Here is a 27139-nt window from a genome sequence, read left to right on the forward strand (position 1 = left end):
TAAAAGACAATTAGAAAGAAAAAGCTAACTGGAAGGGAATGTTTACTAGTAAAGCTGATTATAATGTTTAGCAAGAAAACTCTGTCTCATCTTTGTCTTTCTCTATATATGTATGCGTGTGGATATACGCATATATATGCACATAAATATATGTGTATATGCATGTTTATTGATTGATCAATTGAAAATAACAATAAACGAAAAAGCCTTGACATTTAAGGTGAGCTCCTTGGTTCTAGGGCAAAACCTTTACACTTAACTCTTTTTATCATGAAACTCCTTAAAAATGTGTTTTATTGTTCTTTCCCAAGGAGTAAGCACAACTCAATATTTTCATAATTCAAGAATATTAGTATGCACATCAACTCTTAAGGATGTTGAGACGTAACATGAGCAACAAGCACACAGGTGGTTTTGGGTAGTATGCCAAAAATGGTAGCTCCAGAGCTTCCTTTCATGAGAGGCTGTGATGCCAATTTGCATTTTGGTAACATCTACGTCTTTTCCAAAATTAAGGAGTAATGTCTTACAATATGGGCAGTGGAATATGGCTGAATTTTTACCAAATGAACAAGTGAATCAAGTGCTAAGGCAGTCAACTTTCTGGTTATTTTTCAGAAATAGCTTCTGTCTTCCAGAAAGGGATGGTCTTCACTTCACCTACTAATATTTCCTGAATTGTCATTGAAATAATCATCTCTTCTTTTAAAATACAATTCTAGGAATAATATCCACTTCTCTAGATACTAAAATCTTAGCTATAGTTACTAAGTATCTGAATGGAACAGTTGTTAATTTATGAGGACAAGAGAAAGCTTGAGAACTACAGCCAAACCAGAAAATAAATGACATAACTTGTGTGGCAATTATCCTACTTGGAGCTGTCCTTTGCAGAACTGAAATTCTATAATCCTGTGTATTGGAAAAGGGATTAGAGTATTGCCTTGAAGATCCTTTCTTCTTTGCCCGTAATTAAGTTATGTATGTTTGCCTATCAAGAGTTGAGATTTCTTTCAATTGGAGAGATTATTTACTTAAATAGTGAACATCTGTGTTAATATAATTAGCATACTGCTTTAGCCACCTTGAGTGTTGTATTTGACTTCTGTCCCTTCTCAGTGGAGAACATTGAAAAGCAAAGCAAAACAAAGCAATACAAAGAGTGCATGGAATAGATTCTTATTTCATATTACATGTTTTATTTCAACCAGCAAATTGATTGCTTCCTTATATCAGGACTGTCTAACTATGATTTGGGCGGGCCTTGTTGAAAGCCTACAGATTCTTAATTAATGTTAGAAGAGATTATTTCTGCAGGTGTGATTCTGGGAACGTATTTCTGCTTTCCTTAATATTCAGTGGTTAATGGAACCAAACCACCAAATGCATTGTTAATGTTAAAGTGGAAGTAAATGCTTATGTGAGAAATCAGTTTCTCATGAAATCTCTGCTGAATGGTGTATCTACATTCTGAATAGGCTGGTTATTCACTGGAAGATGGGAAATCCTAATACCAACTCAAAGTTCTTAAGAGGAGGCTGTAAATTAGGAATATGGACCCTGAGACGGGACTCCTGAGTTCAAATCTGGGCTCCACTTACTGCTTCATCTTGAGCAACTAACTATACTTCACTGGGTCTCAGTGTTTGACTATGCAAAATGTGGCCAATAACGGTAACAATCTCATTGGGTTAATTGTAAAGACTCAAACAATTGATGATGTACTTAGAATAAGTTCTGGCACAAAACTCATAATAAATAGCCATTATAATTGAGTGCCAGAAAACTCTTCTTTAGCTACCACTTCTTACTTTTTTTTTTTTTTTTGCAGTTTTTGGCCAGGGCGAGGTTTGAACCCGCCACCTCCGGCATATGGGGCCGGCGCCCTACCCCTTTGAGCCATAGACGCCACCCCTACCACTTCTTAATCTAAGAAAATTAACCAAAATAATAGAGGGCAGGCTAAAGTATTTTGGGGGTGGAGGTGGGGAATTTGCAACATGAATTATCACTGTTACTAAAATGCTTTTCAAGGCCAAGGCTAACTGCCATGAATTAGCTCTGAAGAATCCTCTGCTAATCTCTGTTCTTTTCACTTTTCCCATGATTCTTACAAATGTATAGGCAAAAAATTTACCCTTTTATTGTCTTCCAGCCAAAACCCTCCATTTTCAATGTGAAGTAAACTGACCATAAATCATAGATCTTTGGATTGTCAGTTCTTGTTAGCTCTGTTTATTTGTCCCAAGTTTTTTTTTTTGTTTGTTTCTGAGCCATTTTGGAATTTGGAGGAGTCTAGAAAGCTGGTTTCAATTCCTTCAACAAATCTATATTGAGTATCTTTCATATATAAATATATTTGTAGCTGATTTTGAAAATCAAATGTAAACCTTACCTCCCACCTTGACAAATCAGTGTCACATATGCACACAAAATGTTCACCAGCAACACACTGTTTCATTCGCTAAATATTTGATGTATGTAATTTGTGCATTTTAAAATACACATCTTGAAAGCAGTCGAAAAGCAAAATGTTAGAGTGACTGGTGATGAAAAATAACTATTAGAATTAGAAATGGCAATGTAAATTTGATATTAAAAAGACATGAAAGTTTGTTTCATCAACAGTTCAGAGAGTTGCTTAAAGAAATAAATCACTTGCCCTATATCACTCTGAAATAATAAATTATGCCTTGACAGCTGTGTCATTTCAATTGAAACAAGTAAGAAGTACTCAACACCTCTCTGGGAATGGGTGGTTGTTTCAGGCTAGATGGTAGTAAACAGTAATTTGATTAAAAGGATTAGGGGCTATTTATTGATGGAATCAAATTAAAGTTTAATCACAGTGTTTAATCAACTTGTCATAAACTGAATCTTTACGTGTCAGGATGTAACAAAGACAAAATATCTCTCATCCAAAAATGTCACTCTTTTTATTGACTAGTAACAACAATCATTAGTGAGTGAATAACTCTGAAGTATATTGCAATCTGGGTGAGCATATTGCCACAATTATAAATTTAGGGAGGCTAAGTTATTACGAAGATAAGACTTACTGCCTTTGAGATGTCTTTCATCTGTTCTACCTATTAGGTCATCTTACATGGAATTTAAATAATTACTTTCCACAAAAGAGGTGGAATCAAGAAGACTGAACATGGAAGTCCCTTATGATTTGTGGCCTTATAAGATACACGCAGGATATCATGACCGGAAAGTGAGATTTCTGAGATTTGAAAATTATGTTTTCCAAAGTACTTACTTAAGGAATTCAGTAAGAAAAGTGAACACACACTTTAAAAATTCTAATGAAACAAATCACTGAGATGTTAAATTTCATTAAACTAGAATATACATTAAATACTAATATTAATAAATAACTATAAATACTAATATTATATATTAGTTATATGTAATGCTATAGTTGTAAACTTAGGGAGGCTAAATTATAAGTCAATATAAGGACTATATGTCAATATAAGTACTAATCTGTATTTATTTGCATTTGGGATACATAAGTACTAATCTATATTTATTTATCTATTATATTAACTACTTATATTTTTAAGAAAGTTGTGGGGGTTCGTCAATTCCTTAAGTGTTAGAGAAGGAAAGCGAATAAAATATTTGCCACCCTGTGGCAAATCATGGAACAGAACTTGTGGGAGACAAAAAAAGCCACAAAGTAGAAGATTAAACATGAAACCTAATAATAATAGTCCCAAAATGATGGTGTCATTGTCATTCTTACTTCTTGACAACAAATGAAGAACCGCTCTGTGTCTGTGTCTCTCTCCTGTGCTGGGGAGAGGAAGAAGAGCCAGGGGCAGGAAACGGTCATCTCAGCTGGGAGGGGACAGGAGGAGGACGTCTGGGCTGCTATCAGAGACTTCCTCTGCTAAATCCCTGAGGCTCAGAGGTATTTCCATGTCAGTAATGAGTAAGGTCAGCCAAGCCTTTCTTTAGATCAGCCTAAATACATTTCCTGAATGCTTTCAGAAAAGCTTCTCCTTTTGCTTCTGTCCTCAGATAGAAAAGGAAAACCGAATACATGGACAGGGTTTTCTTTTTTCTGGATCGCAGATATTTTCATATACCCTCCAATGGCACAATCTTTCCCTTGCCATTCTTCCATTTCTTTCTAACACTTAGTCTTAAACAAAAGCTAGCGAGGGGCAATATTGACAGTAGACTGGCTATCTAGACTCATAGTTTTCCCTCAGCAGCGTTTTCTTTTTTATTGTTGGGGATGCATTGAGCAATTTCTTGAGTAAGCAAAAGAAAAATCAGTGAGAATGAAAGCAGTAAAGCTACACAGAAGGAAGAGAGCTAGCAGAAGCCAGTGATTCTGAGGGGATTTTATATGTAGGGAAGAGTCAGATAGCCACTATTTCTGCAGATCATGCCTCTTCATGGAGAATTAAGCACACTGGGGGAACTCAGCAACTGCGCACCCTAAACGCGACTGTGATAAAAGGGAGGGGAAAGTAAGGACCAAAAGCAGCCTGGTGGAGGCAGAGAAATGAACTGCTATTTTCTCTCCACCTACTCCGCCAGAGGTAAGCTACTTCTTCATAGGAAATTACACTACCCTGACGCATCAAAATACACCTCTCTCAAAGTTGTTGGCTAGAATTTATGAACAAACAAAAGGTGAAATCAAGTTAAATGAGGTAAATTATGAAAGAATGTTTACTGTCAAAGTTTAGTTGCAAATTGATGCCTGTGTTTGTTTGACACCTCATGAATGACTTTAGGTTGAGTTTTATCATTATTATTACAGCTATTGTTCTGGTTAAAGGAGTTAATAGAAGATGTAATAAGTTATGAGAATATAGCCAGTCCTCTTCCTGGGTGAATTATTGCTTTCATGTTTTATTTCACCTGTAAATCTTCTCCGATTCCAATTAGAAAACAATAGGGAAGAGATTTTAAATAAATCAGTGGGTTGAAATATCCGGTCAAAAATAATATAGTAGAAACACATTAGGATATACCAGATATTAAATCACAGATCAAAATATTAGCTTTGTGCAACAGCCTATAAATTCGGAGGAGTGGAATCACATCCACTTATCCCTGGATTCTAATACAATAGTTGGCATATAATCTATACACAAATATTTAGTAATAATAATATAATAGCATACTATGATGTACAGCTTAGTACAGATACTAACCTTGTTCACTAATGCCAACACGAAGCACCCCCTTGTGTTTTTTTATCTTAAAATTTAAGAAATGCAATAAAACGCTAATGTAATAGAATACTACATGTTAAAAAATCAATTTGACATATATAACTAAGGCCATGGGAATCAAAGATCTGAAAATACATTTTTTATGAAGATATAAAGGTATGATAACAACACTGTGGGAATGAGAATTTAAATGAGTACTTTATAAAAGAGCCATTTGTTTTATTCTGAGATATCTACAAAGTAACAAATGTCAAAAAATTACTTGGCTCTCTGCTAACATCAGGGTCATCTATAACTCAGTTTTGGAAAGATGACGAAGCATCTAAGAGGCAGGCCTGAGACAAATATGGAAAATACAAATGTCTGAGAGTGAGTGCTTACAGGAGCAAAGAGGGCTTGAAGGATCAGATTATACACGGAAAATAATCAAGACGTTGTTCATAGGAAAATAAAATCGTGTTCTTTTCTTTTTAAAGAGTGAACACTTGGGTAGGTAATGATCTGATACATTTCTTGGGATATATTAAATAAAAAGATAATTTGCTAGTTATGGAATTTTATGAGATGAAAATTAAGATGCAATGAATTTGCATAATTAAAAGAAGCAAGCATTAAACTTCACTTGCTCTGGAAGGGTAAAAAGGTAAATCTAAGTCAGACTGCTTACTTGAAATATTACATATGAATGGATTCATTTTTTTTCTTTTACTAAGGGTTCAAAGAGATGGCTAGAAACCTGTACATTTTGCAACCAAAGAACAACATAGAGGAAAAAAATGAATTTGGAAAAAATGCTCAGTGTCATGAAAAGGAGACTCCCAATATGGAAAAAGAGTGAAACAATTAAACTGATAGTTAATCCACACTAAAATTATAAAATAGCCATCATTCTCTTCATGTTAAAGCTATGAAGTCAAATCCTCATATTCATGTTAATCTAAGGCCTGTGTATAGACTTTGCTAGGGAGGTAAGTAGGTAGCTACCATTTTTATCGTGGTACTGAGCCTGTATGGTTAACTACATAGAGAGCTTTATATGTTCATAGAGAGTGGTGCCTCTTATTTATCTATTGAAAATAAGCATACAAAGTTTAAATATGCTTGTTATACTTCATTGTATCAATTCTTCTTAAAGACCAACACGAGCAACTATGTTTTTAGAGCAGTAGAAATTTCTTAAATCTCCTACCTATCCCTGAGAATGGTCCAGAGCTCTCCACCTAGGCAAGCTTCCATCAGCATATAAAGATATTTGCTGTCCTTAAATGTTCTATACAGTCTGTAAATTACAAACAAGAAAACAAAGGTTATATACAGCATCGTCTTTTAAAAACATGTATATTTTTGAGGATTTATATTCCTGATTATATATTTGCTATAATTTCATCAGAAGTATAAGAGAGATCTTAGTTTACAAATAGGAAAAAGAAACCGGCTCCTGTATCAGATTTTAATAAGAGAGACTAGGGGCCTAATCTTTCCCTTGAAATAAACTAATCCTAACAATTATGGACAAAGGAGGTTTCCTGGGATTCTTTCAGTTTCAATTTGGTTGATGTTTACAGCAAGAACTCCTGAGCAACATTTACTGGTCATAAACATGCAGTGCGCACATGGATATAAAGCAGATTAAACTTTACACATACAGAGTTATATGAAGTTCATGTGCTATTAATTCTTGTGACCTCCTTTTTTAGCCAGGGCCACTGGAAAATTAACTATAAAAATTTTACTGCATATAAAATCTCCTAAAATCCTGGCACTCTGGGTGACTGAGATGGCTGTATTGCTTGACTCAGGAGTTCAAGACCAGTCTGAGAAAAAGTAAGACCCTGTCTCTACTAAAAATAGAAAAACTAGCTAGCATCATGGTGGGTACCTGTAGTCCCAGGTACTTGGGAGGCTAAGGCAAAAGGATCACCTGAGCCCAAAAGTTTGAGATTGCTGTGAGCTAGGCTGATACCAGGGCACTCGACCCAGGATGACAGAGTGAGACTGTCTTGGATTTAAAAAAAAAAAAAAAAATCCCTCCATTATCCTCTTATTAGTACCGAAGTAATCAGCTGCCATTTCATTTTTTGGATCTTCAAAAACTATTCAAATAAATAGGTTAAATAGTATGATTTTTGTTATTTTGTCTTTTAAGCACCAGAGGTCTATGTAATGTTTGGGAGTAAAAAAAGATTATAAAAATAGAATGTTAGGGACTCTGATACCTTTGAGGAAAACACAGTTTTTTCAAGACTCTGATTCATTTAATAAGAAAAGGGGTGGGGAGACAGAATTAGTACTTTTGGGGGGGAGGGTTGTTTTCTTTCTTTTTTTTTTTATTGTTGGGGATTCATTGAGGGTACAATAAGCCAGATTACACTGATTGCATTTGTTAGGTAAAGTCCCTCTTGCAATCATGTCTTGCCCCCACCAACTTTCTTAAGATCAGAGTCAAAAATAAGCTTCTCTGCATGAATGAAAGGTGTCAACAGTGAGCCCATGGGGAGGGTTTCTGGTTGCCCCGGCCCCTGGAGGCAGGGGCTTCTGTCCCAGGGCAGGGTCTTTACCTCACTATGAAATCGGAATGAGCCCCCTGCATGATCTGCTTCTCAGAGCGGATGTGCTCCTGCTGTCTGGTGTCTACAATGTGCCGTTTTTTGAGAATCTTCATTGCAAATGTTTTGGATTCTTCGCTTTTCAACTGGACCTTAGAAAAAAAGAAGAGAGTAAGTGAGGGAAAGCCTGTCAACTTAATATAACAGAGCATATTATTATTCTCAAATAACAGATGTGTGGGGCATTTAAGTGAACCCCTTCCACCACTCAAGTGTCTCTCTCTCTCTCACACACACACACACACAGAGTTTAAGTCCTTTCCAGAGCTGAGTTTGAAGTTCAAGGTTCACAACTATCCTCCAATCTCACTTTCCTGATTTGGAAGAATTTTAACTAATTAATTTTGTTCCCATGTGGCTAAGAAGGGAAAAAATATACTTAATTTATTTTTGTTATTTCATTTCATGTTTGAGTAAATTTTTCCTGTTCCATCACAAAAACAGAAATAAAAACTAATTTTTCTCCAATTTTACTCCAAGGGCAGATGGCACAAACGGTCATCTAGGCCATTACGTTCTGCCTCTGGTTCTCGGCCACAGAGACTTCTAGAATTTTCAAGTTTATTGGAAGCCCCTTCTCCCTGCTGGGGCTGCAACCTGTAGTATCTTCCGTACTGCCTGACTTCTTGTTTTTTTTCCTTTTGCCACCTTTTTCCTTTCTACAGTTTATAAAGAAGAAAGAAAAGTAAGAATATATTCTCCAGAGATTTTGAAAACTGTTTTTTTTTCTTTGAAAACATGCATGATGGCTTTAACTCCTTTTAACCTCAACCATTTCTCCTGAGTAATTGTGGGGGGATCTACTCTGAGCCTTGCTGTCTTCATTCCTCCAACGCCTCCATCCCAGCCCACGGGGCTCTGCGTGATTTGGGAGGAGGCTTGGGTCTACCAAATGCCATACCTCAGACAGACTCCTGGTTTATGTTGACTGCTGTATAAAAACATGTAACAAGGAAACGTTTAAGGAAAGGAGACAGTAGGACTAATCACTTAATAGCATTACAGGGGAGACAACGCCAGCAGCCCACATTACTTGGAATTAATGACACCTTGGGGAAATAAGGTAATATGCTGTTCCCACTTTTCAGCGGCAATAGAACTATCTCCCTTTTAGTTATGAATTATTTCCTGCTTCATCAGCCAGGGACAGAGAAGTCCTTGAGTGTCTTCCTCATGCCCTCAGGTACAGACTGAATTCTAGCTAAGAGGACATTCGTGTGGCAAGTTCCTTAGGAGGGACCACGAGAACACTTCACATAAACAAGTCTTGGTTTGCTGCCAGCCTTTGTGACTCTGTGTGACAGGTTAGAAGGAAAAATGGATATTTGAAAATGCTTTTAACAGCCAAAGGCCCTCTATTTTGTCTGTGAAACTCTTTAAGATGACAGATCAGTGTGATACAAATGAACTCCGTTGTAGTTCATAATGAAACCCAAAATGTGAAAACTCACTTCTAAAGGAAATCTGGACAAAGAAGGAAGACGGCATGAAAAATGAACTAGGTCAGAGAACGGCAACCGAGAGCAAAAGTCATACTTTCATATTCTCTCCTTGGTCTCTCCCCATTCAACTCCTGAGGACGCTCGTGGAGTTCAAATGGCTAATGTAAAAATGATTCTCTTTGGAGATGACACAGATTTTTCACCTCTGTACATGGTAGGAGGAAAGAACTCGGGCTTGGTGGTTGCAGGCCTGGACTTGAATTCTAACTCCACTTACCCTCTCTGGCTTTTGGGTTAGTCCCTTAACTGCTCTGGGCCCTAGCACGGTGGAGGAGGATCCCGGCCATCTCACAGAGTCACTGTGATCTTAAATGGCCACCTGCCACCAAGTGGGCATTTGTCGATGGTCTCTCTGCTGATACCCTTGCCCTACCCAGCCATCAGTACCAAACAGGGCCAGATCAGATGTCTCTAAATAATGCCACTTTTTCAGAAAAGCAAACTGAGGTTTATTAAAAAGGTTCGCGTCTTGCCCAAGGCCACAGAAGTATAAGTGGCAGAATTGGGTTCATGTTCAGTGCTTAATGGCCCACGCTGTTCCCAGTACGTGCCACTTCCTTTCAGCTAAATACAAAACAGACTAAAAGCACAGCGATTGGTACTTTATAAATCAGAGTTTAATTGAATCAGCCAACTCATAGGCTTTCTGTGAGAAAAGCTGAAAGATGTATTCATTATCTTTAAGCTTCACTTATGCCAGGCATGTGGCTTGGGAGACCAGCCAAAGCCTCACTTTGTCATTTTCCTAGGCAATTACAGGGACCTCGGTGTGTTACCAGGGATTTTTTGAGGCACCCGACTGCTCAAATACTGCTAGGAGAAGCCACGGGGTTTCGGAGGAGGGTGATGAGTTCTGGCAAGTGGCAGATGGCATGAAACATAGGTAAAAGCTACAGAGAATGTTGGGACTCAGCCTCAGCATTTGCCAATACAGAAAGTATTCATTAGAGGAAGTCTAGAGAGCCATACAGACCATCTGTCTTTTCTTCAAAGGGAAGAAATCCTTGGGTCTAGAACCACCTTTCTTTGCACTCTGCAAAAAACCTCATGAGTCCTCAGAGTCTCCATTTCCAATTTACAGTAGAATACCACAAGACTCAGGGAAACCAGGTTCCTGACCAGGAAGTCCAAGCACGTGAAAACACCTGGGAAGCTAAGCTAATGCCACAGCCAATAATGTTGGAGTTAATTCTCGGAATGAAGCCCAACTGACATGTGTATCAGAAATCTCATGATAAATTGGGAAAAAAAAACCCAAAAAACTGTAATCAATCTAAATCAAGAGGAACTTGGAAAATAAATCACAGTATGTCTATGAAATGCAGTTTTAACTGATGGCTAGCATTGTATCCAACATTATGGGAAAACAACCAAAACACACTTTTGGAAGATACTAGTTATAAACCAGGCCCTATTTTATGATCCCCAAAATAGTATGTTTGTATGTGAGTATATATCTACTTCTACATTTCTATCTAAAATAAATTTATGAAGAACCAATCAAAAATATGTCCAGTGATAGATTAAACAATGGTTTGCTCTTTGGGAGAATCGTGGTTGATTTTTACTTTTTACTCTTTGAATTGCTTAACTTTTGGGCAATTGTTGTACTTCACTTTCACAATGAGTAAAAATAAAACACTAGCCATGGAAAACATTTAAAAATTTCTTTTAAATTATAATAGCTACTTACTTTTATTGTCTGACTTTCTCAAGTTGATTCAAGTTCTACTAGAATTCTATGAATGCAAAAGACCTTGGAAGTTGTATATAGCATAGCAACCTTTAGGCTGAACTACAATATTCTTCTCCTTAGAAACCCTATCACAATTTTTTTCTTCCATCTAAATACTCAAACAAAATTATAGCAACTCATATTTGGTGAGCCTATGCTATTATGTTTTATTATACAATTATTCTAACAAAACTAATCCATAAAAAATTATAAATTAAAATTTGGGTTGCTATTTATTTTTCCTGTAGGCCAAATTAATTATGCCAAGTCTACTTTTGCCAAATTGAGAAGATGATGATGATGATGATGATTTTATATAGCAGGTCAGTTAGAGCTATGAAATTAGTCTTGAGTGAGGAAGGAGGTCAGCAAAACAGGAGGAAAAGAATGCAATTTTATTCTTCTGTCTCTTCCCCAGGAACCCTTCCCAGCCTAGCTGGTTAGACAGGCTCTCAGGTTTGTCTGCCTTTGCCAACTATCCTGATCTCTTAGGGGTACCAATTTATGCACCGGTCAAGAGGGTGGCAAGTCTGATATTTGACTACTTTTGTTTAAATCTCAAACATCTTTTTGGTTTGTGATCTTGAAAAAGTTACTCAAACTCTCTCTGCCCCTGTTTCCTCATCTGTAACATTGGAATAATTTTCATAGGTTACCTATAGAGCTGAAATAAAAGGGCCTATATATCAAACAAAGTGTCTGGAGTAAGGTGTTCAATAAATACTAGTTGCTTTTATTTGTATATGGTTCTTAATTTAATAGTGTTTTCAGCCCAAAACTATTGCCTCAAAATATGACCTACCACAGGTGAATGTCACTTTATTCCCATTTTGATCCCCAACAACCCACCTCAGTGCTAATAAGTAAAGATTGGAGAAGCTACTTCTAAAAGACTGGCCAGGCATATACCGTAATAATTTTACTCTCAAAATTCTGAGAAATGAAAAATGAACAAGAAAGTGCTAGAAATCAAAACTTTCGCTTTATTTTATACAAATAATCCTATGCGCTAGATCAGAAGTCAGAATTGATGAAAGTTTCATTAACAGTAAAACAGAACTTCACTGTGATGCCCTATATTGGCATTTGAATAAATGAGCAAAGCAAAGCTGGCCTGAAGACAGAGGTGACACGGTCAGCATTTTAAGGAGCTCTGAGGATGAATGTTTTCACTGTCATTAAACAGGCTACAGGCTTCCTTTCCACCTGGGCATAGGCAGTTACCTTAAAAAGGATTGTCTCCTACTGGACCTAATTGTTTGCCCTTCTTGGGAAGAAACATTATGATCACAGCAAGGTTAAAACTGGCTCAGTACCACTGGCTGTGCATTGGCCCTTAGAATGTTTGTCCATTCATTTATTTAAACTTGTCACTAACACTTCATCGTTTATTTTGCACTATAGATATCTTTTCTTTATTTTGGGAGAAAATGATTTCCTGAATGGTACCATAATTAAAATGATTTTTTTAAATCAAGGCTTAAACTGACAATATCACATGACTCATTATTATGTAGAAGTCCCACAGGTTGTTCAAATCCCAGTTCCATGCACTGCAGGAAAGAGAGATTCCCTTCACACCACTCAGGTGAGCTAATGCTATAGAATAAAGATGATGATGTGAACTTAGAAAACATACTGGAAATGTTTGTCCTAGGCTTGGCTCTTTCCCTAATAAGTTTATAATGAGTCATATAACCTCACAGGGCCTCAGGCTGCCTCTCAGAAAATCAGGGGCCAAATTACATTGTCTCTACAAGCTTATTCCAGCTAGAAAACTCGAGACATCTGCAATTTGATGCATGTTTAAAGCATATGTATTCTATATAACCTTATGGAAACGGCCCAATAAACGGGGGCAAGACATGATTGCAAGAGGGACTTTGCCTAATTATTGCAATCAGTGTAACCTGGCTTATCGTACCCTCAATGAATCCCCAACAATAAAAAATAAAGAAAGAAAGAAAGAAAATAATAATAATAAAAAAAAACAGGGCATAGTGGTATCTTGGGGACAAATGAAAAACAGGCAATACCTCAGAATGCAAAGGGAGCTTAAGGAAACATTATGGTTCACTCTGAAAGCATGACCTTGAGTTTACAGTATGGGCATATTCTATGGAGGTTTTATTTTCTCTGTTCTCTCAATATAATATATGAAGGGATTAGTTCTTGTCATATTCTATGTGTTACTAACTTTCCAGGAACAGACATTGGATAAAAATATAATAGCAGTAGCTTTTCCAAAAAGAACATTTAGGCTCCAAGACATAAGGGAATCTAGGCAGAGTCACCCTAATTATAATAGCTGCAAAACAGGAATGGCTGATATTTTCTCTAAACAAAATATCACAAAATTTTAATCAGTCAATCTGTTATTATGTGGTAAAGCATAGAGTCATTTCTTTATGTTTTTGCTTTTTTTTTTAACCTGGAAGGAAAAGGCTTTGTAAGTTATCCAGGAACAATTTGTTAATGGTCTATGATTTAAGATTTAAGTAATGCACATTTAATATAGATTGAGATAACTTAAGGATTTCATGACAAGTTCTATAGTGAAAAGTATTTCTATAAGGAAAGAAAAGAATGAGGGGGGAAAAAGGAAAGGTAAAAGAAAGGAAAGGAAGGAAGCAAGAGGCCTGGATTGAGAGAGTGTGAGAGTCCTATCAGATTAGCTGTGTCAAACTGCCAGGTCCATCAGAACAGGCCAAAGACCCAAAATAAAACTTTAACAAGAACCTCAGTGAACAAACTACCAGACTCTCTATAAGCACTATGCTGTTTTATCTCCATCATTTTCCAATACCGCCCTGTTGCCAGACAATTCTTCACAGTCCAATCAGATAATGGCCTTGGAGTCTATGTTTAGGAGCCAACTTAAACATTCTGTTCTGCGGTAGTTGAGGACAATAACAAAGCTGAATCTGGGTGTAACGTAGCCATAAAATTGCCACAGAATTCAAGAAGTAAAGCACCATATTCCCCTATGTTAAGTAACTGGGTATTTAGATTATTGAACTAGGTCAACAATCACACATGTAGAAGATACAAACATTTAGTGTAGCACAAAATTTTAGTGTAAGAAAATATGCACCAGAAAAGGCAAATCTTTTTTTTTTGGTTGCAGTTTTTGGCCAGGACTGGGCTTGAACCCGCCACCTCCGGCATATGGGGCTGGTGCCCTACTCCTTTGAGCCACAGGGGCCGTAAGAAAAGGTAAATCTTTAGAGACAGAGGGTAGATCAGTGATTGCCTGGAGCTGGTGGTGGGAATGGAGAGTACTCTTAAAGTAGCATGAGGGTACTTATTGGAGTTACCATCAGAATGTTCTAAAACTGGTTGTACAATTATAAAAATCAATGAACTGCACACTTCAAATGGAAAAAAGTCTATGGTATGTAAATTATGCCTCAATAAAACTGTTAATTTGTTTTAAGAGAAACATGTAACTATAATTTCTAATTCTTTCCTTCATTGATTTGTGAGATAACAATATATTTAATTTATATTTTAAGGAAATAAATGTCAGAAATACGCTGCTCTCTATGCTTACTTTTCACTTTCAGTCAAAGTTTCCCAATTAGCCAAAAATGACATTTCTTTTTGCTCTCATTTGTGTGACATAGAGACACTTTAAAAGCAAATTATCTCTTTTTATGACTTCTTTACTTGTTATTTATAGAAAGTCCTAAATGGTAAAAAGTCCTAATTTCAGGGGGAAAAGGTAGAATCACGGGTTAACTTAAAATGTAAATGCTTATCACATATCACATAAGAATTCTTTATAAGGTATTTAGTCAAAACAATAAGTATAGTGAGCCCTGCGGATCTGTGGATTCTATATCCATGGATTCAACCGTGTGTGGATATAAAATATTCAGGGGGAAAAAAATGGTTGGTTGTATCTGTACTGAATATGGACATTTTTTTTTGTCATTGTTCCCTGAAGAATACATTATAACAACTATTTATATAACATATACATTGTATTAAATGTTATAAGTAATGTAGAAATGATTTAAAGTATATGGGAGGATGTATATGGGTTACAGGCAACTATTACTGATATTTTATATAAGAGACTTAAACATTAGTGGATTTTGGTATTCACAGGCATGGGGTGAGTTTGGTGGGGAAAGATCCTGGAACAAATCTCCCATGGGTGCAGAGAACTGACTCTAATTGCTGGACAGTGCTTTTTAATATTTCAGTAATACAAAAACTGCAATCATATGTTAAGTCCATATAACCTCCTAATGCCTCATTTTCCTCACTTATCAGTGGGAATAAAACCCACTTTTCTTTTTCTTATAGAAAAAGGTAATGTAAGATTAAACCGGATAGTCTGTGTGAAAATAGACAATTTGAAAAGTAATTGAAAATAAAATTAATTGAAAATTATTTTTTTGAAATTATTTAAAAATTACAAAGTCCTATGTAATATTTATTATTATTACTGTGATTTCCAAAATATGTGGAAATGTTAACTAAAATGGATCCTTATAAATGATATTTTATTATTAAAACTTGTAACTAAATCTCATAAATTAAATTAGTTGTCCTAATCAACTGAATGAAAAGTAAGGACTAGGAATATTTCACCAGACTTAATTCAAGGTAGTTTAACTTTTACAGAGAAAAAGAAAGCAATTTTATTACTATGCCTCAAATAACTTTGTGGACATAGCCAACTACAGCAAGCAGCCACCTGCTCAGAAGGAGACAACTTACCACATTGACGAAAGAATGTGAAATGCTTTGAGTGCATAGAAAGCTTCTTTCTATTTTGCAAATTGGTATGGGATTGTATTTAACAACATTTCTTAGCAACAGCAATAAAAAAAATGCTAATACTATTATTAATGTAAGCATAGATCACAGTAACTTCTCTATTTCCCCAACCTTTCTCTGAACTATGCAATAACATCATAGGACTTTTCCTCCCTTGGTCAATGTCTGAAACTTAAGAGTAAACCTTAGTATCTGGCTTATCCCACAGGATACAGACGAAAGAAGAGCTAAAGGAACTTTCCACAGCCTGCGTGACACGAGCCAACGGGCACAGAGAATGCAGAAGGTGGATTACGAGTTTGACAGAAATGTCAGAGTTGGAAAGCTTTTCAGCCACGTGGGACTGAGGCACAGCACTGTTGTACCAGTGACTCAAACAAAGCATAGCCGGATAGTTTATCTATAATGTTTTCGTTAGACTCCATCTGTCATTTTGAACACGAGACAGATAATTAAGAGAGGGTCTCTCTTCCTTCCATTCATTTTTCCCTTCCTACATTCACCTCACATTCTCATCAAAAATGTCAATAATCTCATTTACTCAGTAAATTGCCTTCAGACATTAAATCAGTTCTACAGCTAGGGACAAGAAATAATCATGAAATATCTATATATCTAAACTCAATTGATCAAAAAAGACAAAGCTATATTTTATAGAGAGAGGATCTGTTTTAATTTTTTAAAAAAGACTCTGAACTTTCAGTTTGGAAGAAAGAAGAAAAATGCCATACTTTTCTATTTTTCATTACACCATGAACAAAATATTAGATTATTTTATAGAAACCATTTGTGAATCAAAGAACACTTATTATTTCCCTTAGTAAGAAATTAGCACAGATTTGTGTTGATTCAAAAGATTATCTATGTTGAGAGCATCATCCCAGATTGTTTGCTAAAATGTACAAATTCAAAATTATCATTTTTTAAACATGAACATTTATTTCCTAGCATATGTCAAATAAGCTTTATTTCATTTTGTGGTGATTATTAAAATTGATATTTACATATTTTTATTACCAGTGATACTTTATTTTTCTTCATAAAATAATAAATTTTTTTCTCTACCCAAGACTTTGTTTTCTATGCATAATTTCACTCACATAAAGAACTACACACATCAGTTTTGAAAACTTGCTTACACATTTCTAACCTGAGCATATAAATATCTCACATAATTCAATATATTGTATACTTAAAGCAAAGGTATGGTCTAAAACTTCACATAGGGCAAGTTGAATGTCCTATGTTGACATTTCAATTTCTCCCATTTGTTGACACTGAAGGTTTAAAAAATGAGTTGAAATGAGACAGAGAGGACCACATGTTGCAACATTCAGCTCTCCTCTGACATGGGACCTGACTAACTCCTGAAACGTTTTGCATTATAGTCATATTCTTGAGGTACAAGGGATACCTAACTTGATAATTTTTAAATTGTTATATACAGAAAGAATTTTAATCAAGTCATTTATAATCAGATCCTAATGAGTTAATACATGCTATCCTCAAACTTTACCCTTTTTATATTTAAAAAAAGGTAATTTTTTCTCCTTTTCTGTGTTTGGATTTCAAATTTTTACATGATTCTGTACAACCACATTTGTACTTCAAGTGCAGTCAATACAACAAGTATTTTCTGTTTGGCCTATGCTAGCTAGTCTGTGAAAAGCAGTTACCTTTCAACTTTTAAACTGTCCTGTTTGTGTGAATGTGGCATTCGAAGTCACAGTGATAACCACACAGGGCTCCCACAGATCTGGCTTATTTGCTTGAGCTCCGTTTGTATAGTGATGAATTCCCTATTCTTATAGTGAAATTGCAGAGCAGCTGGTTGGAGCTGGGAGCTAAGCACAAACCTACCTGGCCCACAAAAGCTCCTGACCTCACAGCTCAACATTCAAGTTCATATGTTATAGTGGCATATTACCACATATCTCTCCAATAGCAGTGGGACAGAGCATTAATCAGTAATAAATTCAGTGTCTACAACTTGGTAAATAAGATTGAAACATACAGAATTACCTAGCTTTTTATTTTCCCAGAAACCCGCACAAACAATTTCATTTTTTCAAATTGATATTTATTTTTTATATAACTAACAGGCACAGGGGACTGCTCTTCCCTCTAATGGAAGGAATCCCTCTTTGAAAGTGTCTACATAAAACTTTTGGGGATGTGGACAGCATCTTGGCACAAAGTAACCTACCCTTTAAGTCAGAAGAGAAATTATGATGTTTATTTCTGGAAGCAGAATCACCTAAAAATAGCCTGTGTAGTCACCTTCGAGTGCATTCTTTCATTTCACGGTTGGATGCTTGGAGCCTCGTCTGTGTTTATGTCCTTCCTTTACTCGGCTTAATGTCCAAATGCCCCTTTTTATTGTTATTTCTTTGCAAGTCAAATCCCCCTGAGAATATAATTATATTGTATATTTCTGCTATCTAATATTCCTCACTGCTCCCACCTGCATAGTCACTCTAGTCTGGTCACTTGTTTTGGTGTCTTGTGACAACATGTGGCCTTTTATGTTGTAACCTTTCCCTAGAATAGCCTTTCCCCATCTGTTCATTTAAATCCCAACTATTCTCTACCACCTGGCTTCGGTTCTACATATCTCCCAGGGCCTTTTCTACTCCATCAGATCCAAATGAGTTCTCTTCTTCTGAAATACTGAGAACTGGGAACCCTTCTGAGTAATTTACAATTTAATACCATGGCACTAGGTTTTGTTTACTATTTTTCAAATGTGTTAATTTTATCTTCTTACTCAGGAGGAGGCAGACATTCCTAGAACACGGGGATCACATCAGACAATGTCCCATATCAATGTCCCAAAAATAATTAACTGGGAATTTTTTTAAATAAACAGATTTTGGCGTACATGATATTCCATAAATTCACTGGTTAGAAAATAAATAAAATTCATGTCGCAGAAAAGAAAAAGGCAAATGTCCTTGTAAGGGACCTAAGTGTCAACTTTGGGATGAGTTGTTTTTATCACCAATTAACTTAAGCCTTGGGAAGACACGTCCAGTGTCTTCTGGTCTTACAGTGATCTTTTTAGAATCACTGTAAGGCTTAGAGGAGGAACAGTTAACATTTTATCTTATGGTAGGACACTAATTTCAAATACTTTTAATAAAAAATATGCATTTCAATTGATAGCTCGTATGTAAAATTTCTGTAATTTCACACAATGTATAAGAAATTTAACTGTTGTATTTTTTGTCATTCCTGTAATCTAAATCGTATTACACTTATCAATATGCAGAATGTATTCTGCAGTAACAAAGATGAATTCAAGCATATCTTACTTTATTTGTATATGCCAAAATAGATATAAACTTTACTGCCTACACTTTCTTCTTAGAAATTGTCTTGGGAATACTTTAGGAGTTACACCATGTTGTTACTGCACCTAATGACACTCAGTGAGTTTGGATGAGATTTTCACTCACAATTTAAATAACTTAGAGAACAATACTATTCATCATACTTAATAATTTGAGTCAGCTTTTATTCTTTCAAAGAATAAACAATAAACAAGAATTACGTATGTAATAACAACCAAGTAGGGTATCACTAGAGAAAATGCTAAATTAAATAGAAAGAACCTTTCGGTTTCAACCTACTTTCTGTCCTTATTTACTTAGGTTAGGAAGGACCCAGGCCTGATGGCGGCAGGGTTTCCCCAGGCATCTTCTGCAGCATAAGTCACTGTGTGCACACCTGGCATTTCTGCCCAGCAGTCCCACAGTATTCTGTTTCATTGCTGTGTAGCTTGGCAGTAGGAAGCTCTTGAAATGTTTTCATGTTACATGGGGTTTCCCTTTGGAGTTAAGCTGCTCACCTTTCATAAGGATGAAACAAAATTCTGTTGACTAAGCAATGGGTTTATCACCTAATTTCTTGCTTACTCATCTCTTAGTCTGTATTTTTTTTTTTTTTCAGTTAGTTTATATAACCCTCCAGACCTGTTGCACGTGTTGCTCTGTGCTGTGACAGTGGTTTGGAGGCTACTATACACGGCACTCATTCTGTTACACACACGTGCTTGTCTGTGTATTTAGTTATTAGTTCTTGCAACTTCTATGGCATTGACCCACTCTGGGCAATTGGACTGTAGGATTTATAAACTGAGTTTCAGCACAGAAGGAATGAGAAGTAACCTTTGTACTCCACTTGGCAAGAGCCAGATCCTTATTATGCCCAGTTGGGGTGTCATGCTTTAAGGAGGCTGTGGAGAACTAGATACGATTCAGCAGTTTGCACTGAAAGTGATTTCCTATGGAAAGGTTAAGGGGTGGGGCTTTACAATTTAGAAGAGAAATGGATAAATAGAAGTGGGCTACTTCAGGTGCACACAGTTCAGAGAGGGGGATATTGAGAACTATTTCCCATTTCTTCTCGTGATGGATCGGAAAGCAAAGAGCATTAGTGATTTGTGAGAATTTAATGGAAACTGTCCCTGAAGATCAATTAAAGACCTCTGACTCCTACTCATTGGAAAAATGCTTGTGCTATCAGGGCTTGGCCTAGCAATGGAAGAGAAAATGGCAAATCATTCCATCCCCTTCCACTGGCAATGATAGTTATCATTATTGTTATTATGTATGTTAACAATAATAACAATTATTATTATAATGATAATAAAACCATTGGCAGCACCTTTTTACCCAGAATATGAGGCATTATTTTCAGATGTTAATTCATTTGATTTTTGCAACGTTATAAGACACATATCCTATTATTATTGTCATTTTAGATATGAAGAAACTGAGGCTTAGAAGGTTTAATTTCATGTCTAAGCCTACACAGCTGGCAAAATCTTACATCCAGAAAGCCAAACTTCAGAGCTCTACCTTTTAGCTGCCTTGTTATACTGATTTTTTTTCTCGGCAGGCATTTTGCCACCAAAACAGGAACAGCAAAGGCTTTAGAAAATGGGGAGCTCTCTGAAGTATGACAGAAACAGAGGTGCATAGCAGACAATCTCTGCCTCTAGTCTAGATCATGTATAACTCAGGTTCTTGCATTCTAGGAGAATTTTTTAAGCAAAGGTATACAAGTGACGGTGAAGTAACACCTGTTTGATTTGGTGGCGGTGGGGGTAGTTGATGGTCGTAAGAGTCTAAATATTTTTCGAAGCCAGAATGACAAGAAAAATCTTCTAGTTAAAAACAAAATAAAACAAAAAACCCCTCATAGTTCTGGGCAATAACAGTGCACTTGCAATGACTGAATGGCCCTGAGGCCTTTTCTGTGGCCCCAGGCCCTGGTGCTGCAGACTGGCACCCCTGACCTGTTAGGAACCAGGTGGCAAAGCACGAGGTGAGCCGTGGCCTTCGTCTGTGTTTACAGCCACTCCTCAGAGCATCACCACCTGAGCTCTGCCTCCTGTCAGGTAAGTGGCATAGGATCCACTTCTCCTGGGAGCATGAACCCTGCTGTGAACTGCACAGGCGAGGGGGTGGGGTTGCGTGCTCCTTCTGTGCATCTATTGCCTGGTAATCTGAGTGAAGGTGCAATGACCTTGAATCATCTGCTTCCCTTTCTGCCCACCCCAGTCTGTGGAAAAATTGTCATCCATGAAACCAGTCCCTGATGGCAAACAAGTTGGGTGCTGCTGCATAGATAGATAGATAGATAGATAGATAGATAGATAGATAGATAGACAGATAGATAGATAGATAGACTATGGATTTCTTCCCTCTAAAATGTAAATTGTGCCTCATGTTCTCCTCCCAGGATAGCTATAAATATGGAAGGAATCTGAAGACTCTAAAGTAGCATTCATATTGATTGATTATTTTAGTAAGGAATTAATTGATTAATATATTCATTTATTAATAAACATTTGTTCCTGTAGTAGTTTCATTTTAGCTAGCATGTACTGTAATGCTTCAGGTTATGTATGTAGAGGCCTTAATTTTCTCTCTGCCTTAGCCATGCCCCCGCTTCCAAGAAGTCTTGTTCTGCCTTGCACTTAACCTGTACAGTTTATATAATTGTTCCTCCAAGTAGATTGTGAGTCCCTAGAGCCAGGGGTTATTATCATTATTATTATTATTATTATTATTATTATTATTATTGAGACAGAGTCTCACTATATTGCTCTGGGTAGAGTGATGTGGTGTCACAGCTCACAGCAACTTAAGCGATTCTCTCGCCTTAGCCTCCCAAGTAGCTGGGACCACAGGCGCCTGCCACAGTGCCCGGCTACTTTTGTTGCAGTTGTCATTGTTGTTTTAGCAGGCCTGGTCTGGGTTCAAACCTGCCACCCTTGGTGTATATGGCTGGTGCCATAAGCACTGTGCTATGGGCGCTGAGCCAAGTGGGGGAGGGGGCAATCATTTTTCATTAAATTTTTTACCTTCCATCAGAAAGTTTACTACACAGGCCAGGCATAGTGGCTCGCATCTGTAATTTTAGCACTCTGGGAGGGCATCGTAGGTGGATTGCTTGAGCTCAGGAGTCGAGATCAGCCTGAGCAAGAGGGAGACACAGTTTCCACTAAAGTTATAAAAAATTAGTTGGACACTGTGGCAGGCGCCTATAGTCCCAGCTACTTGGGAGGCGGAGGATGGCTTTAGCCCAGCGTTTGAGCTATGATGAACCATGGCACTCTACCTAGGACAACAGAATGAGACTCTGTCTCAAAAAAAAAAAAAAAAGTTTACTGTACAGGTGCATAGCAACTGATGTAGAAAGAACACAATCCAAGAAGGCAGACATTATGTTTCCCATATCTTTGTTTCTTTGGTCTAAGGGGCATTTAGATTGCTAAATGAAGACATTAAATATCTAATATTTAAAGCACTCACCATACAGTACTGAAAGATTAAAAAGAAGTTTGCCTTAGACTTGTACAAATCTATTCTGAAATACAGGCACCTCTCTGACAAGAACAAAAGTAGACTAAATTGGGAATGTGCCCATAAAGTAAGGGGACACAGTCATATCGTGTAAATAAAGATGATTACCTTGATGTCTTACAGCAGCGCCTCGAGTTTTCAGAGTTAATCACATATATATAAACAATTGAGTTCTTTTGCTGAAAGAGGCACCAGAAATGGAAGGCGGTCCTCTGGGAGACAGACTGTAAATAAGTAGCACTGACCACATGAGAAAGCCCATTCTTAAAAATAAAGAACATAGGAAGAAAATACGGTATGTGCCAGAAAATAGAAAAGAAAGCAGTAAAAATGACTGTCCACAGTTAATGGCTGTGAATGGGACAGGTATAATATTAAACCAAAGTCCGTGATGGTAAAAGTATTTATGAAAGAGACAGAATGAATAGCTAAGAGCGGAAGTCCCACGCATGTAAGACCTCTATTTACTTCAAGCTTCTGTCCTCTTCATTGAATAAATATTTAAGTTTCTTATGACAAAATGATGTTTTCATCTCCAAAAATTGTCAATAAACTCTTTAGAAATTCTCCTGTCTAAAAAAACGCCCCTACATCTAAATATATTCAAATCGATATAAACAATTAAAGTCAAGAAATGCTAAGAAATCTGCGAAGGGCATATCCCTGCACTGTTAGACACACATAATCTATGTGTTACACAGTGATGAAAAAAACTACTTTCTTCACGTAGCTCCAACAGGAAATGTGGTTCCAAATTCAAATTTCTAAATTTTTCCTACCGCATTGGAGAGTTTATAATCTTAGAATCATTTTATTCCTGGGAAATTTTTTTTAAATGCCATATAAAATTAAAGTGTACCATGTGGTATTACTTTGTAATGTCATTCATCTGATCAACATTACTGCTAAAGTAAGGATGGATAGGCTCCAGGTCCAAGTATTGTATACTTTGTATTAACAGGTTGAACACTGTATATACAAATATTAAAGGGGTCAATAGGAAGATTTGATTGCTTAAAACATAGCACCTTGAAATATTGCTAAGACTTTCCTAAATGCCTCATTGTCAGAGGAGAGTGAAGAGGAAACTTGTGTAATCAGTAAATACCTGGGCTCTGCCTACATCCTTCTAAGAACGGTGTGGGTACCACTCAGATGGAACATTCCATTCCATGACCACACTATGTGTAATTACAGCCACAGTGTTGATGCTAGACTCCCAATTCTGCCATCATAGAAAGCATGAGTTTTTCATACCCAATAATTAATATTATCAGGCATTAGTAAGTGGTAAGAAGTGGGAGAAATAGATTCTAAGGTGTTAGTGATCATTTGACTAGCTGGTCCACACTGAATAGTGAAGACAAAATGGATACTCTGGTTATTTTTCAGTGTATTTTGGAAAAGCCAAATAACACGAGATGATGTGACTTTGGGGGATAATGACATGTGCTTCTTCCCCCAATGAGGCCCATGTACACAATGTTGTGACAATGACCCATTATGGATTTATCATTCATCAATGTTACCTACAGTTTTTGTAGACTGGGTTATTATCCCAACCAAAATGAGTTCTTAGGTTTATGGTCTTCATTATTCTATAAACATCTGTGTGAAACTAGGCTGAACTATTTGGTATTTCTCTGGTGATGAATTTATATATATTTTGCATATGCCTACACACGTGTGCACAAATATATGTTGTCTTTTAAAACAGTGTTAACTTTTACATGCCTACATTAAACCTTTCCTAACTCTGTGCCCTGTTGTTTGTGCCTCCTTGAACACTTTTGGGGGAATTTCCTAGAAGTTTTCCACTATCAGTTTGGCATTTCATTGTTTAACTTGAAGTAGTTTAGTATCTACAAGTTATTTTCAATATTTCAAAAATCCTAAGTAAATTCCTGTATTTCATAAAGTATCTCACTGGCAACTTGAAATTTTCAAACTTGAAGATATCAGATCCCTAGCATTCACAGAGTTGTAATGCTGACTTTTTAAATTTTCTTTTCTTTCTTTCTTTTTTTGCTAAATGAAAACAGCAATTTTATTGTCCATTGTCTTCTAAAAATAATACTTAAGGAACTGTAACAAACAGTCCGAAAATTGATCTCTGGGGAATTCTGTCCCTTATACTGCTTTAATCAGAGAGGGGTTTAGAAATATACAGCTATGAAAACAAACACAGAAAATAAATCTTTCATGGCATAGAGCTCTATCTTCTCTCCTACTTTTATGCCCCAACACCTCCAAAGCAAAGTCGTTCATGTATAATGTTGCTAATAAATCTTTATTAGCTATACAAACAATTGTAACTAGCCACAAAACCAAAGTTCTTGTAAAATAAATCCAAGGCTGAATTAATTGGCAGGATTTAGAAAAGCAAGAGATTTTTCCAGATTCTTGCTTGATCTTTTACTCTCATAACTGAAACTCTTATCCTCAGAGGCACACTTGTGCTTTCAAGTCAGAAGTAGCATTCTATCTCCAACCAGCATTCAAGGAAGAATAGTGGCAAATTCAATGAAACACACAATGGCTCTAAAACCTTCTGATTAATATTTAAGTAAATAACATCTTTCTTCCTGTCAAGGTCAGCAATCCCAACTGTAATACAAACAGACATATATCAAAAATATCCTTAGGAGCTGAGTCAAGGTGCTTTTATGGAAGGAGATTTCTGACCACTGATGGCAACAGTAACTGTTTACTGTACCCACTGTTTACTGTACCCAGCATAGTCTCAGGGAGTTCCTAACATACTGTACTGATGTCTGATACCAGGGACTCCTCCATGTTGAGCAGGGAAGAGGAAATCAGTCTGAGCTCTCAAATAGGGTATATCTACAGTCTTGAAATGCAAGACAAATCAGCCACCAGATTACATTTTTTTCCCCTAATTTTCCTGACAATATGTCAGTTTTTAATTTTTTTTCAAACAAATGCAAGAGTGTCATTTCATATTATTTATACAACACTCTTATAATGTGCTTAACAAACGAACTTATTCAAACTGACTTCATCATCTTTATCAATACTTAGCCATAGATATAAAGTGCATAAGATAAACTATTCAAACCATTAGAACTGTAATTAAAATAGGTATTTGGAACAACAAAATCATAGAATTACTACTATAACACTGTTTATTTCATATAACGTATGTCTATATCTCCCACTTCCCTCCATATGTATTTAAATTTACATTGAAATTATTATAATTCTTATTAGAGCATATGATTTTTAGTAAGCCTGCTCAGAATGAAGGAAATAAAGATGACAGAAAGAGGCTTGATAAAAAGTGCTTTATGATTCTTTTTGAAGTAAATGGCATTTGCCTTTCACTTACTCTGAAGAGGTTTTCTAAAAAGTAACGTGCTATTTATTTCATTTTCAGGCTATTGGCTGCATCATAGAGCCCACCGGGCTGCAACTCGGACGTGCCTCTATGAAAGCAGTTGGCATTGATTTAGGAACAATAGTGATTCCCGATGAGGGGGAAGAAAGGGAGAGAAACCTTAATCTAGGGGTAGGGGGAGAAAAGAAATGAGAGGCTTTCAAAAGCATTGAAAGAACAGTCACCTACCAGTTCCACTCGTCCGAAACCTCCGACTCCAAGGGTGTCAATGATGTTGAAGTCAGACAGCTTCAGGTTGGCGAAGAAAGCAGCTTCAGCTTCATATCTGGATTGTTTGATGCGAAAAAATGGAAATTTCTTAGAGGTGCAAACACGGGTACCACGCACAACTGCACTGGGAGGACATGACTGTGGACCAGGGTTTACCTGCTTACATTCCATCTTGCTTTTAGAGTCTGTGTTTCCTCACACTCATAATTTTTTGGTCCCCGTTGTGAAAAATAACATAAATGTGCACTTGTTTTTCAAAGCACTGCAGAAAAATACAAAGTACCCACTGCATGCCAGTGCAGGGACTGATAAATCCGGTTATCACGCCAAAGTTACATCTCAGTACTTTTCTACGCGTCTTCTTGTGAATGCGGAGTGTTTGAATTGTTCTTTTATGGTTTTGTTTTGGGCTTTTTGGTTTTGCTTGGCTTTGTTTTTGCCGTTCAGAGTTTGGATTGTAGGTTCTCATTAGTTTCCCTTATCCTCAAGCTGGCAGCACCTCCTGTAAATATTTATTAAAAGCGGCAAGATCATGGAGGTCTCTGGAGCAAAATCACAGCCAGGTTTTATGAAAACACATCCGAAAAGCCGAGGACTGATGTACAAATGTCTGAAATGGATGATTTCTGAAGCATAGTCACCTTCCTAAAAAGTGACTTTCCTTCGTTTATGTTTTACTCCCTGACAGGGATCTTGGCAATCCTCTCGGCTGGCAATCCCCGTGTCTTTAGGACCCCTAGTTTCTTATATGAGTGGTGCAGATCTGGGTCTAACTGTGCACACATGCAAATCTGACAC

At 36.7% G+C, this 27139-nt stretch overlaps 1 protein-coding gene across 3 annotated transcripts in view; it reads right to left on the reverse strand.

The window, feature by feature from the left end:
• PRKG1 (protein kinase cGMP-dependent 1) overlaps positions 1–27139 on the reverse strand; it is a 1327126-nt gene that overhangs the window by 17077 nt on the left and 1282910 nt on the right. For all 3 annotated transcript variants that reach the window (XM_053583838.1, XM_053583837.1, XM_053583839.1), the window contains 3 exons: positions 26300–26396; positions 7763–7902; positions 6394–6483 (listed from right to left, as the gene is read on the reverse strand). In XM_053583838.1, coding sequence (XP_053439813.1) covers positions 6394–6483; positions 7763–7902; positions 26300–26396 — 327 coding nt within the window. The remainder of the gene's footprint in view (positions 1–6393; positions 6484–7762; positions 7903–26299; positions 26397–27139) is intronic.

This window comes from Nycticebus coucang, chromosome 3 (genome assembly GCF_027406575.1).
Source record: "Nycticebus coucang isolate mNycCou1 chromosome 3, mNycCou1.pri, whole genome shotgun sequence".
NCBI lineage: Eukaryota > Metazoa > Chordata > Mammalia > Primates > Lorisidae > Nycticebus > Nycticebus coucang.